The following is a 20,743-nucleotide window of genomic DNA, read 5'->3' on the forward strand; positions in this document are numbered from 1 at the left end:
TCAGAGATAAACCATAATAGCATGACATTAATTTTAAATTGTTATAAATTCAAGAAAACCACAATCTTATTTAGGTTTGCAAACTAAAAAAAAAAAAAAAAACAACCCCAAAAAAAACCAAACACCAACCCCCAAACTCAATTGTTGTAGTTTGTTTGGGATGAACCTCCTCTTTCACAGGTGCAGTAGATGTGAATTCTAAATGTGAATGAATTTACTGGATTCTGGGCAGGACTCTGAGTCCAGCTGGTCCTCAGCATCTGTGGGGCTGGGCTTTGGAAACCTCAGCCTCTGAGCACCCCCAGCTTGAAGCTGAGAGACACCAGCCCTCAAGATTATAATGAATAATACTGGGGGCCAGAAGAGAAGATCTTTGCTTTGGAAGCAGCAGCTCTTACCTTTTCCAAAACACTTTCTTTTTAACTGTGCTTCCCTCCCCCCCACCCTTTCTTTTCCCAGACTGCCTGACATTTAAAGTGATCAAAGTTCCCTGTGAACCACAGCTTCTAAATTTCAGATAAATATAGCCACATTGCTCTGCATTTGTTTGTTTTTCTCAGGTTGCAAACCTGCAGTGGAGACCTACTTATCCTGGAGCAGGGGGAGCTGCTGGTTTGTTCAGCAGCCGGGAGGGAGCTGAGCCCTCCGTGCAGGACATGGCTGTGCACTGCTCCCAGCAGAGGGTCCACTCCTGCTCTGGCAACTCAGAACCAACCCACCAGCAGCCCCCTTGTTGTCTGGAGGAGCCAGAGCAGCCCTGGAGTGGGCAGAAGGCACATGGAGACAGGATGCATGGAGGGAAGGATGAAGACGGTCGTGGCAGAGTGCGGTGACATGTCCAGCCCACCCTGACACACAGGGGACAATTCTGAGCCCTTTGAGATATTGGGAAGCTCTGTGGACTCTAGGATATGGATGGAATCACATGCAAGGGCAGGAAGATCCTGCTCCTGCCCATACACACACAACAACTCAGTCAGGTACAATTTATTTTGGTCTTCCTATTAGCTGGGAAGTAAATGTGGCAATTACTTTGTACATCTGAAGTGTCAGAACCCTTTGGCACATTTCCCTGAAGCTAAATAATTAATGAAGGGCTCTGATTAGTGTGAATCTTGTGGCATCATCAGACAGCCATGGAGTGACTGTGTCATGGAGTGACATTTAGTTTTACTTCTTGATGCCTGAGACATGGCTTTGTGATGAGGCTCCCATCCTTTCCTGCAGCTGAAAGGGCGCTGCCTGGGGTTTGCTCTGTGAAAAAGGTTTCTGCCCTGCTTTGTGCTTAGGCTGCCACAGACACGAGCAGCCTTCAAAATATGAATGCTTTGCAAGTGATGGAAGATAAATTGCCTTTCTTTTCCATGCAGGGAAGACATCCTGCAAATGTAGCACCCAGCAACTCATTTCCCTGCAGTGCCTCATTAGAGTCACCACATCTAAAAGGGTTTTTTCTTTTTTCCCCTCTCAGTAACAAAGAGGAGTCAACTAGAAATATCAGGTGTGCCAGGGGTGAGGCTCAGATGCTGCAAACTCAGCCACCACAGCAGGCTCTGGCCCCCAAAGCAGGATCTGGCTCCCATTGCTGCAGGATTCCAGCTTGGCACTGGGTGGCAGAGCAAGCTGATGTCCCTGCAGGGTGAGAGCCCTGCTAATAAGTCCTTCCTATAACTCCCTCCCTGCTGCATGGGAGCTATAGGAAGAGCTGGTGGCTGTCACTTTAGGTCCATTTTCTCCTACAATTTCTTTCTGAATCAATTCCCCCCCACAAAACACACCAGAAAGTTGTACTGAGCTATGATACACAGCTCTGTGTGAGCTGCTGCCCTTTTCTCAGCCCTGCCTCATTTTACTATCAAACTGAAAATAATCTGGTTTTTACCCTGAGGGAGAGAGTTTTTTACTAGGGAGGAGAGGGGCTGCCCAGAGAACACATGGAGCTATTACATGTGCAAATTTGGTATCTTTGGGGTCCTGAAGAGCAGAAGAAGGTAAAATCTTTACCTCTCCAGGGAGGAGATGAAAGTAAAGCAAAGAGTTTACATAAAAGCAGAACTCTTCTGATCCCAAATGCCACAGCCAGAGTGACAGCAGCCCCAAAATGCCCCTGCTCTGTCTCTCATGCATTTCACCTCTGAGCAGCACGTGCATATGCTCAGAAATTTTACTTTCAAACCTGTGCATCAACACCAGACACCTCAAAAAGCTGCCTCTCCCTAGAGAGATTTCCTCCTCACACAGAGTTTTGTAAAAACAGGAGGTAAAGGACTCCTTGAAAGGAAAAGCAAATAGTTTAGAAATCATGTACTTTTTAAGTCTGTGCCTGATTCTGCCTCATCCTGCATGTGTTTCCATGGAAGCAGAGGAGGGAACGGGCAGCCTGCGGCTGCAAATCACAGCAATCACACTGCCTGCTCACGAGCCTGAAAAGACAAATGGATCATTAAAAATAAAAGATACCTGAAAATTTAAACATCCCTTCTGATAGTAGATAGCTGGTATTTAGTGCTACAACATTCTCTTCAGGGACAGGGTTTCAAGTGCATCACAGCTGAATGAAACCAAACTTGGGCTCATTCTCAGAGGAAACAGAGGATACGCCAAATAAAATGATTTTTGCTCTTTTGTTGGTCACACTGGTGTGGTGATTGTGTGAGCACACAGAATGGCAGCACAGCACACAAAGGCAGTTATATAAATTAAATAAAAACATGTTTTCAGTACAGTTTGGAGGAGTGAGAGAGACCAAACTAAGGATGGTTTAGGAAATATGGGTTGTTTAGGAAAAGGAAAAGTTTATCTGTTGATCAAACCTGATTCTGATCTCAGGAGTGAGTCTCCTGAAGTCAACCTGCCAGTCAGTCACTTGTCTTATCAACCTGTCCTTTGAGCATGAACTTGTTTCTGACTATAACCATGAAGTTTTCCTGGCCTTGAATGAGCATCTTGAGGCATCACTGCATCCAGAAAAAACACACAGCTCCCAACACTTCCCAAGCCAGTTGCAAAAATGTTACTGCTGAGCCAGGCACATTTCACTGGGAGCAATGACCATTTATCCTCAGGTAAAGAGCTGCCTCTTGGCCAAAATGTGGCGCTGGGTGACTTGACTGTAGCTGCTCTGGAGTGACTAAGCTGGATCTATCTGGTGGCCTCGTGCCAGCTCCCAGCAAGGCACCAGGGCTGATCTGTGTGCAGCCATTACAGGATCAAGCCCAAAATGTCCTTCCTGCACTTACCCCCCGCCTCAGAAAAACATATATCTCTTTAACAGCCTGCCTTGTCCCAAAAGGCTGCAGAATATCTCACCAGTAGTTTTGGGTTTCTTTTCTTTTTTTTTCTTGACTATCAGGCAAGAGAAATTAGGCACACTTAAAAAAACCTGCCAATTAGGAAACAGAGTTGCAGACTCCAGGGAGTTAAAAATCCTGAGTTTTTTAGTGTTTGGGAGATTTCCTGCCCACAGCTCTGTGTGCAGTGGATTTGGAGCTGTTCTCTGTAGTTGCCTAAATGCTGAATTTCTGAATACTGTGGTCAGTACTTCACTGAATAATGATACCCATGATCTAATGACAGCTTTGTGTGCATCTAGGACTTAAGTTTAGTAGATTGTTTTCAGGCAGAGAACAGCAAAAATTGAAAGAATGGATCAAATCCATCTCTTAGAAGCTACACACAAACAGGGAAATATGAGAGATAAAAATAAATCTGCTGGGGAAAATGAAAACATTGAGTTGTACCAGGACTGACCTTATTTCCAGAGCCTGTAAAGGTCCCAGACAACTCAATACCGGCACATCCCAGCGAGCAGATGGGAGTACCACAGAAGGTATCCTTCTTCCTTTAGAAGCCTGTGAACACATGGCTTAAAGGGAGGGTACACTGGATTGTTTTTCATCTCTGGCTAGTGCTTAATATTCTTCCTCTCACCAGTGGAAATTGCCTGGTTGTACCTGCTGGTGCCATGAACTGTGATAATATGGGATTTTTTTTCCTTTTGTTCAAAAATATGGAAGTCAAATCATAATAATGGTTTGTGCATTATTATGTTTTGATAAACTATAATAGTGATTTGTGGGTTGTTTCTACCTATGCTATTGATAAGTGAGCCACTGGGCCCTAAAGCCTGAAGATGAGATGCTCCTGTATCCTATTCCCAGCTCCAAGCCAACCAGGACGTGCCTGGGAGTTTTCAAGTCCAGGCTGAAAACTTGGATGGGGCTTTGAGCAGCCTGGTCTAGTGGAAGGTGTTCCTGGCCATGGCAGGGAGTTGGAACTGAGACATCCTTAAGGTCCCTTCCAAACTTAACTGTTCTAGTGATTCTAGGATTCTATGAAAAGGATCTTCAAGTTTTAAAAACATTTAAGGAAAGGAAGAGCTCTGCAAGTAATTCTTGGACCAAGGAGGAAGGAACTGAAAGGTGAGCAGAAAACTGGTGCAGATGAGCCTGCACTAGGAGGATATCAGAAAAGCATTTGCTTCTAGACAGCCAGAGATATTGATCTGCAGTCACACAGCAGCACAGGCTGGACAGGAAGCATCATCAGAAATTGGCTGAGGGAAAGGGAGAAACATATCAATAAAATCAAGCCCTGTGTCAAAGGGAGGAGGAGGAAGGAGCAGACCAGCAGGGCAGCCTGTGCTGGAGCCACGGGTGTTTACCTCATTCTATGTATCAGTGACCTTGAGGGTGGTGCCATTATCTAATGATGCCAAATTGTAGGAGGCATAGAACGAATTAATTACAAATGGGAGATTAGGCTTACGGTCTGATAAGCAGCTCACGGAGTTCAATGGAGAGAAGTTTTAATGAGATTAAGTGACAAAGCCATCACTTAAAGGGAAGCATTAAACAGACTACAGACAAGGAGAAAGAACTGGGGGCGAAGACAGGGAACTATTAAAACCATCTGTGTTATTAAAAGAGGAGTAAACAAGGCCTGTGCCTCTCAGGGAGAAATGGGGATGATAGTAAAGCGTGCTGGCACCGCCGGTGGGAACTGTTCCCGTGAACGTATTGTATGAAGCATCTGAGTCACACTCAGGAGGATATTGATGGGAAACCCAGCACCAACTTGGGATTAGCACCAGCAGCAAAGCACTGTCTGGCTTGGTATGAATAACTGCAAGCAAGAGCCTGGAGCAGAGGTCCAGAGGGCCTGGATGAATGGGATATGGCAAAGGGTTGGAGGTGGCTTGATGGAGAAGAGTTTTGCTTTGGCCCAAGAGCAAAAAGAGGAGGATACTGGATGGCAGCAATCAAGGAAAGGCCCTGGCCAGCATGTCAGGCTCGTAAATAATAATAGCTACTGCTAATGATGAATAATTAAAGCTGAGCACTTGGTCCTCAGGCCCTTGCGTAGTTCCGTTTCTCTAATGCACGGCAGAAGGATCATTTATAGCATGTGGCAGGAGGAATCTTGTGATCACAGGGACTGCTCTGCTTCATCTCCTACCAAACCCTCACTGACTGCATCCTTCTCTATGAGCTATATTTAAAGCTGACTTCAAATAAAATGGGAATGGGAGCAGCTTGGAATCAGACTGATCAGAGACCTGGGGTGTGGGGATTGGAAATAATGGCCTGTGTTTATGCTGCCTGCAGGCAATGGGCCAAAACAGTTCCTGAAAAGGAGGAGAGACACATCTCTTAGTTCAGCATCAGTGGGCAGACCTCTGTATGGCTGTGTTGTAGAGCAAATGTTAGGCATCCTTAGCCTCTGTGATGGGACTGGTGCTGTTGGGGTACACAGGGATGACTGGCATTGTCAGGCATGTAGTAACTCACTAAGATACAAGTTTGCCAATTCTCACCTTTTAAATGCATCTAAGTAGGGAAAAGGTTTGGGGAGAAAGCAGAGTAGACCCCCAGACCACTCGTTTTTCTCCCCTCTCCCTCACCTTTCCACTCAAAACTTCACCCAAAGGGTAACACCATTGTGAAGGGACTGAAAAAAGGAACAAGCATCTCAGATGACACAAAAAGGTGGCAATTCCTGCATTTAATAATCCTCCTCACACTGAGATTCATCCTGCAAGCTCTCCGAGGAAAGGACCTTACTGCCCACTCTTATCTTGGCTAACAAAAGATCCTGATCTTGACTGGGTCTGCAGGCACTACATCTAAAATAAGATCTAAAACCAATAATCAGCCCAGAGCTTTCTTTTTCCTGAGAAATCAGGGAGCAATTTGTGCATGTTAAGAAACACATCCAGCACTGTGGCCTTTCAAAGTCATCTGCTATTCCCTTGACTTCCCTTGCAATGCAGATTATCCAAATGCAGATCCCTGGGTGCTCTCTGATACACAATTCCAGTAAATATTTACATCCTCCCTCTTCCTATTTTGGGTTGAATTATGCTAAAAGGACACATAGGGGATGCCTCAGCATTTTACAGTTTCTTCACTTTGGTCAGCAAAAGTGAGATCCTGTGGGGGTGGCAGCCAAAAGTGTTTTGCAATCTCACCTTTTTTGGAAAGATTCAACCCCCTACAATTAACCCTGATTTTTAAAATCTGCAGGTAGAGGGTTATACATAGAGGTATGATCTGGGTCTATGCCTTACTCAGATCCACAAATAGAGTCTGCAGCTCTGAACTCCAGCCTTGCCCACAGGGCAAAAGCAAAGCTCTCATCTGAATAAATCTTGAAAATCTCATCTGCCAGCATCTCCAAACCAGTGCAACAGCAACAGGAGCTGAAGCCAAGTGTTCTGAATATTTCCTTGCAGAATACCCAGGAGAACACAGCTATATGTAACAGAGATATTTACACAGTGTTTGAGGCAACATTTCTACTCTTAGCAGACACAGAGGTGCCAGGAAATGATTCTACTCCCCAGGCAGGATTCAAACCACAGCACAGGCAGGTCTGTGAGGCCATGATTATCACATTGATCTTTTCAACTCCCTTTCATGTAGCATCAGGCATGAGCTAAGTGACCACTGCCCATCCAGACACTCCTCGTAGCTGCTGCTCTGGGTTGTAGTTCAGTGAACACGATGCCTTAAGTTTTAGCTTTTATGTTTTTCAGATTCTGTGCTGCCCAGGGGTGCAGTTCAGAGCCTCACATTAAGTTTCAGTCAGGTCTCTTCACAGAGTAGGCAGACAAAACAAATCCTTTTTCTGCTGAAGACCAAGGACAACAGGTACAAGTTTCAGGCCCAAAAGAGACTGAAGAGAGAAAACAAGGATGAGACCTCACAACCTGAAAGTGTAATTGCACAATTAAGCCCCAATATGCAAATGGACTGAAACTTAAAAAAACAGTAAGACCTCGTGACCGGTCAGCCATTTTGTGACCATTTTGGGTCCACCTTGGGTGCAGTGCTGGTCAGACCCTGTCCTGCCCAAGGTGTATCCTAAAGGCTTTTCAATAAATACCTGCTTTATTCCCTAGCTGTGTCCGGTCTCTGTTCCAGGTCAGCCTTCCCAAGGCATCAAACCCTGCAAAGGCAATGCCCCTGCTCAGACAGTCCCCAGGAAGTGCCAGATCCCAACCATGCTGAGGAACAGCCTTCAGTTGCCTCCCTTCCTTCACATGTCGTGCTGTAATGCAGAACAGTTTGGTGAGCCACTGCTGCTCTTTCTTTGGGATTTGAAGTGGAGGGAAGAGGGGGAATAGCTTCAGAGAGTTGCCCAGATTGGTCAGAGAAAGGACCTCTCACCTGGAGAAGAAGCACTGAGGGAAAGCACAGATATAACTCAACAACGGGTGCAGGAACAGAAGGAAGCAAAACTCCCTTTTAGAAGGGCTAAGAGATGGCATGTTCCCCAGACAGTGTGTCTGACAAAGGTTAATCTTTCAGTCTGCATGGCTCTCCGTGCTCCATGAACTTCCCCCATCCACACCTCTGACCCTGAGCAGTGGGCAGCTCTTTGCAATGCCTCCCCTCAGAGGGAAGGTCTCACATCCCACGCTGAGCTGATCTGGGCCCACAAATGTCACTAAAGTCTGTGTGCACAGCCAAAACATCCACTCTCTCCTTTACAAAAGGCTTGCACCTGACAGCTGCTGGCACTTCAGGGAGGGATCACTGCCCCAATTCCCTGTGAGCTCTGTGACACCGGGACACTTGGCTAACACCTCCTTTAGCATTTTTCCTGCAGCACCCTCATTTATTTCCCTTTGCAATGTCGGCTTGCCCAGCCAGCTCAATGAATAATTCAGAACATTAAACACGTGCCAAAGCTGTTTCAGGTCTTAGCAGGATCAGTTCTTTGGTCATTTTCTCCATTTAAACTTCATTCCAACATAATCTCCCCTTCATTGCTGCTGGGGGAGCAAGATCTACAAGTAAAAAGCACAGTGCTGCAGTTATATAGAAATATAACAATATATATGGAAATTCCCTCTTTGATAGGAATGCTGTGCTGCTAATCATTTTGCTGGATGCCTTGCTGCTCCTGCTCACTGCTCCTTTTAATGATGGAAAAAAGTAGCTTGCCTTTTTTTTTTTTTTTCCCCCAGACATCTATCAGCTATAAGGTTTAATAACCTCTCAAATAGAGATGATGTCACAAACCAGAATTCAGAAAAAAACTGAGGTAATTTCCCACCTTTGTTGTGTGTTCCTGGTGTTACCGCAGTGAAAGCAATTCATCACACCAACAAATCAATTATTCACACAATAAATTAGCCAATACCAGTCCTTTTTCAGCAGCTTTTCAAGACAAAAGGGGTGTGCACGTGTAGTGGAGTCAATGTGTGACATCCAGCTGCAATAATTGTGCACATGAAGGGTAAGGTGAGTGCTCATGTCAGAAGGCACAATTGCTATTATGGCTTTTATCAAATCCCACTCATTTTATCACTCCCTGGTTGGAGCAATAAGCCTTTCACTTTCAGCTAAGGGTGAAACATGGCCCTGTTTCTCCAGTGCAGGAATCCCAGACAAACAGGGAAGACAGCCCATTCTCCCTCTTTGGGATGTAATTTCCAATTCTTTGATACAACTCTTACATTTAACCTAAGCAAGAAAGCTCAGCTGTTTGTGCTTCAGTGTTTCAATGCTACATTAGCTGATAAAGTGACCTTCAGAAATCCTGGCTATTAATCTCTGCTGGCTTTTCTTCAGGCTCCCCTACCTTGTTCGTTGCTCAGATACAGACCTTGCTTTGTTCGTGCTCTCAGCATTTCATGAGGATGTTTGCAAGGACCCCTTCACACACTCCTCTGTAAGGAACTGTCTCTACTCCTAAAAGAGAGCAGAAAATCTGTCTGTGCAATGCCTGCCTCTGCCAACAGCACACACTGAGTGAGCAGAGATCCTGGGCTGCTTTTATGGGAACTGCTCAGCAGACAGTGTCTCTGGTGTTAGAGGATTTTGATCTTGTACCAGCCAGACCATGGTGGTACGAACCTTGGAAATCTGAATTAATTTTATCCCTTGAATTTTGCAGTCTCATTGCACCTTCTATTCAAAAGATAAGAAGCTATTTTAAAAATTACACTTTGCCCGTTTGTATGAAATGTGTTGCTCTCATCCCAGATGGATAATGTAGCAACATCAAAAGCTGTTTCCCTGGCAAATTACTCTTAAGGATCCAGTTTGAAAGAAGACAGTCTTTACTGAGATTCCTACATTACCTGGCAGTTTGGATAGTCTAATGACAAATCCTTAAGGAAAGCTCAATTTGCTGCCTTGGAAGCTTTATATCTCCCTTTCTAAGACATGGGTTTTTTTGCAAAGGTAATACTGATTATCTGTGTCCTTTCAGTGCCTCTCAAGTTACCCCAGCTCAGAGGACTCCTGAGGTGACCTCTTGCTGTACCTTGCACTCTCATGAACTGAGTTGTGAATTATTTTGATATGAACTGAGAGAAATCCTGTACATCTTTTCCAGTGAAATTGGAGAGTTGCACGAAAGTATTGGAGGACCAATTCCATATAAAATCTCCTGGCACCAGCTGGGAAAGGGTTTCTCTGAGCAGGTGATATCAAAGGTCTGTTAGTGCATAGGCTCAAACAGTGAGTCAAGTAGAAACTGCAAGGAAGATAAACCCTAAAAACAGAGGTTCTGGTACCAAAGCAACCCAACTGGCAGGTTTTTCCCCACAAAAAATTCACTGCTGTGTAAAGTAGCTGCAAATCTGTCATGGTTTTTGTCTTTTGAGCTTTGAGCACGCAGGAAACAATCACTCACTCATCCTGGGTGGAGAAACACCTATTTCAGAAGCACCAGGAGCTTTGTATGCCAAATTTTCAGAAACAAGGCTCAGCTGGACCATCCCAGGCCCAGTGCACTTGTGAAAGTGTTCATCACTGAAAAGACAAACTTCATCTTCATTTCTACAGCTGATTTAAGCAACCCTGACATCCCCATATATCCCCACCACAGGGCAAGCCTGCCTGTGATGGGGGCAGGAGATTATTTGCAACAAAACCAATGTGTCTTCTGTGTGCATTAGGGTTTTTTCCATACTTGTTTGTATTCCTCACACACAAATGAAACACAGCAGAAGCAGAACACCAGAATAACCTCTCGCCGCCACAGTTCTCATGAAACCACTGAGCTACTCTCAGAGCCAGAGGGGAAAGAAGGTATTTGTGATATCTCTGGAAAAAAAAAATAGCAGGCTAAATTGCCCAGGTTGTGTAAAGGTCAAGAGAGATAGAAAAAAGTATACTGCAGAGGAATAAAACAAAGGAATGTGGTAACCAAGGTAAGATTAAGAACTAAAGTGATGAAGACAGGAGATGCTTCCTTCAGGGGGGGATTCAAGCCCTTTGGATTGAATGTTGGATCATTGCATGTCCCTTAATTTCTATATTGTTCTGAACTGACATGAATGCAGCAGTTCCCCAAGGAAAACAAAACAAAACAAAATAAATCCCCTTTTCAGTCAATGGAGCTGTTACGTCCCAATCAGCAGTGTACCCTCGGAAGCTAAGGAAAAACACCAGGAAAATCAATATCCACCTCCAGGTTTTATTCCCAGTGGAAATCTATCACATGCCCACCCTTCACTACAGTCAAATACATTAATTTTAACTTCATGCTGTCTGCCAGACACAAATAGCAATACCCAAGGAAGTCCTTATTCTGCTGAACATCTGAGGAATTACAGCCAACAGGTTCAGGAATTTGTATTCCACTTCTCATTGAGACCTAGAAGTACATTTTGTATCACTGGAGCTTAATCTTAGATTTAAATCTGACCTGGAATGAGTCCAAACTCTTTGAATTAATTAATCAATGAGACTGGCAAGAAAACATAATTCCCAGCTCACAGAGCATTGCAGAGGTTAAGAAGCAGCATTTCTAGATCAGAAAACAAAACATTCCAGGAGTTCCCTTCAAAACACTAAATTCATGAGAAAACTGCATTAATAAGAAAAATATCCTATGATATTAAAATAAATATATTTTGATTTTTCCTTTACCTAATCTATATTCCACTGTATGAACTTCCTTAAGCACCTTCTCAGCTAAAACCTTGAATTGGTACGGATGCCTCATCCCTGGAACAGGAGGTTGGAACCTTAAAGATGATCTTTAAGAATCCTTCCAACCCAAACCATTCTGTGGTTCTATGAAAGATCTTTTAATGTAATTTACAAAAAACCTTACAGGTTGTATAACTTTCACCCCTTCGTTATTTATGACTTAGGGCTTGAGTTTTTTCCTGTTTCTGTGTGCCCAGAGTAAACATCCCCTCTCACTATATATTGTGTCAGCCACAGAAAATCTATTATTGCTGTCTCATAGGTGCTAGAAGTTTCTTTGTCCATGAAATCTCTCAGATCTGCTGGAATATCCAGGCAAAGCATCCCTACATCCAGGCATCTGCAAAATCTGGCCACCATCAGATTGTCAGTGTCACAGCCTTGTCTGAAAGCTGAGTCATTGATCCCTGACACAAAGAGACACCAAAAGGGACTCTGTGTCAAGATTTTGGCTTTTAAAACGTGTATAAACTATGAGTTACTCTGCACTTGAGGTGTGCCTGAATTAACAGAAAAAAATCACTCATGAAAAGAGCAGGTGTCTCCTTGCAGCCTTTGCCAGGAGCAGAACTGAGCCAGCTTTGGGTGCTCAGTTTGGTGTGGCATGGACATAGACATGGTTATGGATATAGCAAGCTGTGGACTCACAGAGACAAGTCTTTGCACGTAACACATCTTTCCTCTCCATTCCTCTTGTTAGCAGGTTCTTGTTTGTCTACAGATATCTCCCAACTCTCTGTGCTTGTCCTGGACTTTGCTATTCATTGCCTTCACACTAAAACATTTGACACAACCATCAGGTCCATGCATACAGTTAAACAAATAGTTTTCAGGGGGTTGTTTGTTGGTTTGTTTGTTTTTCTACTGGTAGCTATGTAATCTTGATCTGGCAGGATGATTTTATAAGCACCACCCATATGTCATCATTCTGTCATATCTGCCAGAAAGGTACACTTCTGTCTGAGTGCTGGGACTGATGACAGCTCTTCAGAGGCTATCCCTTGCTCTGAAAGGGAAGATATATAAAAACGGAAGGATAAAGCCTGTAATTTTTATAGCTCAGTACTTAACACTCACAGGCAGTGGAGTAGATAGCAGTCCCAGGAGAAGACATGTGATCCTCCCACGTTAGAGCTATGCCCAGTTTTCAAAGCCCCTCTGAGCATCCAGTCACTGTGTTTAAGATGCTTTGACACACATGCATTGAAAGTTTGACCATACCCAATAGATGGAGAGTAATTTTCACCAACAGAGACAAAAATCAGGGAAGGAAAGAGATGCTAGAGGTGAAGCAGGCCAAATACTCAGGCTGTGGATAACACAGGTTGTGGAACGAAGGAGTGAGATTTACTGAGACATTTCTGAAGGTCATATAAAGGCCATGCTCTGGTGTATGTACATGGTGCTCACAGTGAGGGGGATTATTGCAGTAATCACCACTGATCCCAGCCACTGCCCAAGCAAACTGTTATCTAGGGAGAAAATCCCCCGTTCTTTGCTTTGTTCTGATCCTTTCCAGGGTGCAGGCATCTCCTCTAAGTGACCTCTCCTCACTTAGGAGACCCTGCTATGCTCCCATCAAACCAGGACTCCAGGAAGAACACCAAAGTCAGCACATGGCTATTTTTCAGCTCTCTGTGTCCCCTCTGCAGAGGGGCCAGGTGACACTGCAACCACTCCTGAGGCCAGAAAGGGCCAAACTCACTCCTTGGTTCCTGAAAAAGAAAAGGAGTGAAGGACAAATCCTGTACAGCATGGAGCCACTGGCATGCACGCTGCTCACTTCCACCACCATGGCCTGCACATCTCCAGCTTTCTCCAGCTCTGGCTGCCTTATCACAGCCTGATGGGTGACAAGCTGTCAGGTGGCAGCTGGACTGCATGAAATGGCCAGAAGTGGGGAGGTGGGGCAGGACTGTGCATCTGTGAAATTCCCTCTCCTCCTCCACGGGCCGAGGAAGAGTCAGTGCTGGTATGGGGAAACTCCTCTGATCATAGTGGCTGGAGATAATATCTCGGACCCAATGGTAGGGAAGAACAGAGGGAACAAGACAGCTCAGGAAGCTGAAAAACATACCACAGAGGGGAAAAAATGAAGAAACCAGAACTGCTTAACCTAAAGTAAAGAAGGATGGAAGAGTGGGAACAGTTTTTGAGAGACACCTGGGAACTAGTGCCAACAGAGGCCTTTCCAAATGAATCACAGGCATCTGTCAAGAGTGTTCTACCAGGAATCATGGCTGTGGGCCAGGAGATGGGCTCTTGGGACCTCGTGGAGCTGCTGCCAGCCTGCTCTATCTGAGCCGCATTGAGTGGGATCTCTCCTTTACCCTCCTCTGCCCGCAGGCAATGGCACTTACAGGCTCCAACTCTCAGCTCCCCCAAACCTCTGCCCTTGCTGAGAGCATGGACAGAGGTGGCACAGGAGGCCAGAGATGACGGAGATGACAGGGGAGGCCTGGAGCCACCTGGCCAAACTGCTTTGAGAGCAAGGGTTTAGACCAGCAGCTTCCACAGGCCCCTTCCCACCTGAATTGTTCCACGTGGGAGGAAAGTCCACAGAGGTTCACCAAGCTACTCCAAGATTTCATGGCAAGACCAGGGCTAGGTTCACATAATTACTTCTCTGGACAGGTTTTTTATCCCACTCCTCCTAGAGCATCACAAGGTGCAGACACTCCACCCCCAGGCAGGGGACATCCCTCTCCCTTACACCTTTTCCAAGCAGGGGCTTCCAAAGGATGCAAAGCTATCGGAGCCCCATAAAAAGCAAACTGAAGCACAGGAAACAGATGGGCCAGAGTGTGGAGGCACTTACAGCAGATGGCACTAAAATATTAAACTAACATTGCCGTATGCTTAAGCCTTGGCCTGGCTTGCTGCTGATTGCAGAGCCAGCCTGGTGAGAGCATGCAGATGAGAAACGAGCCTCAGATTGGTAAAGCACCCAACCAAACATCCCCTTCCTACAGAAAAATGCCTCACTAGCAGCTCCTCCAACAGCAGGGATGTGCTAACTCAATGCAGACAATGTTTAGCTGAACGAAAAAGCATTCCCAACAAATTTGGGTCTTTCCCAATCGCTGCTGGAAAACCATTTCCTTGAGAAACTCTGTAAAATCAGTTTGTCTGTGACACCAAAAGGGGAAAAGCCCACACTGCTTAGTGTTTGTCCACTGTGGGATAGCCCTGGACACCATGGGACAGCACAAGAGGCTGCAGAAGGAGGGAAAACACCTTCTTCGACCCAGGGCATTTTCCATTGCCAGCCAAAAACCAGAAGGGATCCTGACTGCAGCTTGTGACACCATCTAAGAGACACCAGGGTACCACACAGGGATGGGTGGCCCTAAACCTTGGTGTCCCTCATGGGTGCTCAGTGCCACAGCAGCCACCAAGAGTGCGTGGTAAGGACACACATTTGTCGGGGACTGACTGGAGTAATGCTGTGAAAGCCTTTCATAAGGCATAAAAATCAAGATGCTTTGTGGCAGGTTGGCACAGTGCTGCAGAATAATGTACTTGAAATGGTTAATTTTATTTGACTGTGTGTCCAGCAGAATCCTGCCTGGAGCCTGGGTCCTGCCCATTGTGTCATCTAACCTGTGAGTGACAGCCCCAGGCCTGGGCCTTCCTTTTCTTAAGTGAAATTCTGCCATAAAGCAAAATGAAAATTAAAATAACCATTACTACAAATGTTCACATCTCTTTCTTTCTTTCATATGTCCTGAGATCAGGCATCTGATCTGAAGTGTAACAAGCTGCTATGTATTTCATTAAATGGATCAAGAGGAAGGAATCTCCTAATACTGGAGGTGGGGAGAGACATGATCCTCCAGCATAAGGGAGATGTCCTCCCAGGACAAGGTCTTCAGGCTGTGGGACACCAGAACAAGGTAAACTAGGCCACCCTGGCAGAGAGTGCCAAAAGGCACCACGAGAGAAGACAAGAAAAGACTCAGCCAAAGAGCTCCTTCTCAGATTGCCTTGTTCCAGGCTTTTTTTGGGCTTTTGCAAAATGCCCCAGGCCAAAGGATTCATGTTTCCAGGACAGCAGATATTTTCTGAAATTCCGTGTGTCCAAGCCACGTGCAAGTCCAGCGCATGAGAATTAAAAAAATAAAAAATAAAAAGGAAGAAGAAACTGAGCTGGCACCCTCCCTTCCTGCAGTGCCACAGTCAGATATGCTCCAAGCCCTGTTGTGTAAGGGCTGTGCCCACCCCAGGGAGGAGATGCCAGGAGCGATGTGAGGGCTGCTTGGCTGCAGCTCTGCCTTCCCCTCTGTGCTCTGCAGAAGGAGTTGGCAGCGCTAACACAGGTAACTGCACATCTCCGGCCAAAGCCAAACCTGGGGTGCATCAAGCAAAGCCAGCGTTCCGACCATGCAGAAAAGCAAGGCAGGCTGCTTGGTGATGAACAGCGTGGGAATAGCTCCACTCCATCAAATCCCGATAGCTCCAGCAAAATGGAGGTGGAAGTCACTGCCCATTTTTGTTAGTGCCACTAGATGGCAATAGGCGTTAAGCAGAGATCACTGCGCAAACCACACAGGCGCCTGCTGCGCTCTGCCTTCTTGTTCTGGGGGATGGCTGCGGTTTCAGCACACCCAGCAGACACAACAGAGAGGTCCAGAGCCCACAGGCTGGCAGCCACACAACCAGCAAGGCTGTTCCTGGGGCTAGGCTGAACGCTGGGCTTTTCCTTTGCACGGACTTTCCATAACTTTCCTGCACCCAAGATCAATTTTCGTCTCACCAGCTCAGAGCAAAGTCTTTAGATGAGGAATGCAAAATACATTAATGCCATGGATAGGGGTGAAAAAGCACCTGGTGGGATCACAGCGCCACGCTGTGAAATAATTAAGGCTTACATTGAAACTGATGGGAGACTGTTTTTAAATTACATATAGCTGGCTATGAGCTGGCCAAGGGCCACAAAGATCTACAGCAGGGTGTCAAAACCACAGCCAGATGTGTTGAACAGCTTCATTTGATCTTGTGTAACAAGTAAGTAATAGGAAAAAAATCAAAGTTTTCTATATTTAACAAGTGCATAGTTGCATCTTGTTAGTATTCTCTTAATGATATGTAAGTACGACTAAGATAATTCTCCTAATTAGTGAATGACGGCTGTTCCTGCTTTGGGTGACATCCCTCTGCTGCACCTCTGTTGTGTGTCACTGCCACTTCTCCCCCTGCTCCTGTCACTTTGGCTGAGTGTGGCCTGTGTCAAATGCCTGCCAGGTGCCTCAGAGTTGGAACATGGTACAAATGTGATGCTGTGATGTCAAGCTCTGCCAAGACCTCAAGCTGATGCCATGAAAGCAGCCCCTGTCCCAGTGGATGCGCTCTGCCACATCATTTCCCTGCCAGACAATGTGCCTTGGGAGGACCCACAGGGACGCTCTGGTTCCACCAAGCCAGTTAACACATCCCTCAGTTCACCTCTGATAACTGATACAGTGCTGGCTTTTACATGATTTCTTGTGGGTTTCATGTGAATTCTCCCAGAGAAAGACCAGCTCTCCATGCCCAGGAGAGCCTCATATACCTCATTTAACATAACAATTTAAATATTGCCCAAATACAGCAGCACACTTGTGACTGGAAGATATTGTAAACTGAATCCTATCATCATCCAAACTTTCTTATCTTGAACCCACCTCCCCATATTTAGAAATCAGCTTTTAAAAAAGATACACAAGTTTCACCAACATTACTCTCAAGAGGCTCTATGTTTTTGTTTTTCTTGCCTTGGGTAGCAGGGTGTCTTGAGAGCAAAAAAACACACACTGAGTTAATCCTCTTTGCACTACCAAGCAGTAATTAGCTGTCTTGAGAGGTAAAGTTCCTGCCTCTACTGTCCTAGGGGAATAAAGCCAGGAAACATGCACACGGGGACAAAGTCTGCTCATGTACACAGGGAGTTTCTCTGACCTCCATATGAGAACAAGATTGTTAGCATCACTTTAGGCAATGACAGAAATAAAGAGAGTCACAAAACTTAGGCCAAAAAGATCTAAATATGATTGAGGGGTACTAAAAATTGTAAGAGATCCTGAAAACTCAAAATAGAGGTACAGAGCACTAGCTGTCCACATGATAGTCCCCCAGCGACTCTCCCAAATCCAAGACCAAATGTTTAGTGTTCTGTCCAGAGCAACATACACACACACTGGGATTGCAGAGACCCAATGCTAGACTGAAGGAGCAGTGTTTAAAGTTAATTTAATCAGCCCTACAACTTGTAGGATTTGAGCAGAGGCTTGTCTGGTCCTGAAAAATGGGAATTTGGTAAGTGGGAAAGAAATGGTTTGAGCTCAGACTATTTGTGAGGGAAATGAGATGCACAGCATGACATTGGGAGCTCTGAGAGTCTGCCAGGAAAACACACTTACAAGCAATAATCATGTTTCTTATTCAGCCTCCTAATGTCATTAATGCATTAGCACTCAGAATCAGTATTAACATATTTTGTTTGTGCTGCAGATCTTGCAGTCCTCAGCACATCATGATAGTTCAGGCTGTCTCCTGACCAGACTTGCATGCTTGGGCTCACAGCACAGAGGAAATGGGTTTTAAGAGTGCCACCCACACAGGCCTGCCACATCTCTGGGCCATCATGTGGGACATGCCTGCACGAACATGGACAGAGGAAAAAGATGCTCTTTAAGCAGGTTGGGGGGGATTCTTTCCCTCCTCCAATCTCTATCCAGCTGTCTGCAAGGAAGCAACAGCTCTTTGAGTTCCAAAAATATCTGACAAGACGTGGGCAGTCACTGCCCTCCAGCCCAGCCAGGGGGATGGCAGAGGGGCAGCAGGGCAGGTGTGGGGCAGTCCAAGTGTCCCTCCCTCCCACACCAGCCTGCAAAGCCAGGGCACACAAAGTGCTACTTAAAGCTGGCATCTTACAAAGAATAATGGGGTTTTGTGTATAGTTTGTGACCCAAGCCCTTTACAGGCTATAGAGACCCCGGCAGTGTTAGATGCAATGACCACATGCTGCCCCTTGGTCCTCAGGGCTCAGCTCAGACTAAAACTTGGTGGTGTCTCCAAGCTTTTGGCGTGTCCTGCTAGATCACAGTGCCTGGCACAGCAAGCCTGGACCTGGCTGGCTCTGCACTGGCTTTGAAGGGATCCTATGGGGAGACAATTTAGGCTCACCTAGAAGTGTCCTGCCCTTCCTCCTCACGCTGCTGGATTCAGGAGGGGGATCTCAGAGGACCACACAGGATGTCCCCTAAGTCCTGCAGAAATGGGATGAGCCACCCACTCCCCTGCACTGGAAACATTATTAAGAGTGGAGAGTGTCAGCTACCGTGTTTAAACTGCACCAGCTTCAGTATCACTGAATGGTTTGGATTAGAAGCGACCTTAAACATTCTACAGTTCCAAGCCCACATCCACGGACAGGGTGTGTCTGTGGATCTGTCCTTCCACTGGACCAGATTGCTCAAAGCCAAGCCCCATCCAACCTGGCCTTAACATTTCCAAAACCACCCAGACTCACTATATCCAACTTCTCTCCTCCTATTTTTTTTTTTTTTAATAAATGCATCCTGAAAATCTTTATCTTTACACATCAGAGAGGTGCAGGACCACATCCCTGCTTGCACTCCTGCCCTGGGACAAGGCAAGTAGTATTTAGAAGGTAAGATGATCATTTGTTCCTCTTTGTTCTCCAGATGCCTGATGTACAAATCAGCCTTATAGTACTGGGGTTCCTGCACCAGCCTGTATCTACACTTAAGCCTAAAAATTATTGTTGCTGGTATTTATTTTTTCCCTGAGGATGGGCAGGTCGATGATGATATGTGGATTGTCACAGTCATGCCCAGAATCCACCTGAGGGCATCCTATGCCAGCAGCTCCCCCTGCTCCACACTTGGAACATCTCCCCTGCAAGGAGCAGGCGCTCCTCCCTCCCGCTCCTCTCAGCAGCGCTGCAAAAACCAACGTAACATCTGCATTTACCTTTCTGCTTATTTAAAAACGGCAGTAGGAACGAAGCCAACGGACTTTTTTTGCCAAAGTCCTTGGAAGACACTTTACTTTGGTTAACAACTGTTTCTTCGATGGGTTTCTTCAGGATTACTCTTTCCTTCAGCTCCTCGGTGCTGACGGCAGAGGTCGGGGGCTCCGCGCCTATTTTTGGTGCCACAAAGGAGCTTTTCAGGTAGGACGAGGACTCGGCCAGGTTTTCCCTGTTCATCCTGCTCTCCGTCATCTTACCGGCCTCGTACTCCGAGGCGTCGGCGCGCGGGTTGTTCTCTTCCTTGATAATGTCCATGACCTTGGGCTTCATCAGAGGGGAGTCCTGCTCCCTCTTGGGGCTCTCCTCGGAGGCCGATGAGGCGTCGCAGGACTCGATGATGAGCTCGCTGTCGAGCTCGGCCTCCCGCTCCTCCCGCAGGATGCTGTACTGGATGGAGGGCGAGGCGGGCGACGGAGGGGGCCCCCCGACGTGGCTGAAGGTCATGTAGTTGGAGTGCAGCACCTCCTCGGCGGCCAGGGGGTCCTCCGAGACCAGCTCGATCTCCGAGTCGCCGGACTCGGCGCTGCTGGCTTCGTTGTCGCCGTGCGAGGAGGAGGAGGGAGCGCGGCCGGGCTTGGCCCGCTGGTCTCGCTTCTCCGCCGGAGGGGCTGGAGACCGCTGCGCCTCCGGGGGCTCGAAGGAAAAGCTCTTGGCTTCCTTGATGGCGCTGATGAGTTCGTCCTCCGACAGGCTGCCTTTGCCCTGCGACTCTGAGCCGGACGGTTCTGCCGTACAGGAGAAAAAAAAATTAAAAATAAAATTGATAATCTTGTTTTCTCGCAACTTGGGGAACAAACCCATAGATTTCACAGCAGCACGTATCCCTCTAGCACGGCTGGGAGCACAGGCACAAAGTCTCCCAGTCTGGCATGACTAACAGTAATACCAGCTTGACCTTACACAGCATTTCCCATGCAGGCAGTCCTCAAAAAGAAGCATCACTTACTGAAGAAAAAGCTGAGGTATACAAGGCAATGCTGGTCACTGCTTGACAGTGGCTCAACAATGTGGTTTTCACCAGGAAAATCATCAGTCAACAGGAACGTGGGCTCAGGACACACATGACAGCATCAGACTATCACCAACAGATATTCATCCGTTCTGGGGACAAATACACACGTGGGGCTGGTGGGTTCTGCTGATCCAAGCAACTCCCTGTAGTTTTGCCCAACTTTAACTTTCAGGTGTGGAAAATTTAAGATCAGAATTTTTTTTTTTTTTCTTGGTTGGTTGGTGGGTTGGTTGACTACTTGTT

The 20,743-nt window shown here is 46.3% G+C and overlaps 1 protein-coding gene across 2 annotated transcripts in view; it reads right to left on the bottom strand.

Moving 5' to 3' along the window:
• RTN1 (reticulon 1) overlaps positions 1-20,743 on the bottom strand; it is a 117,283-nt gene that overhangs the window by 26,694 nt on the left and 69,846 nt on the right. For both annotated transcript variants that reach the window (XM_066321606.1, XM_066321605.1), the window contains exon 3: positions 19,428-20,213. In XM_066321606.1, the coding sequence (XP_066177703.1) occupies positions 19,428-20,213 (786 nt within the window). The remainder of the gene's footprint in view (positions 1-19,427; positions 20,214-20,743) is intronic.

This window comes from Sylvia atricapilla, chromosome 6 (assembly GCF_009819655.1).
Source record: "Sylvia atricapilla isolate bSylAtr1 chromosome 6, bSylAtr1.pri, whole genome shotgun sequence".
In the NCBI taxonomy this organism is placed as follows: Eukaryota; Metazoa; Chordata; class Aves; order Passeriformes; family Sylviidae; genus Sylvia; species Sylvia atricapilla.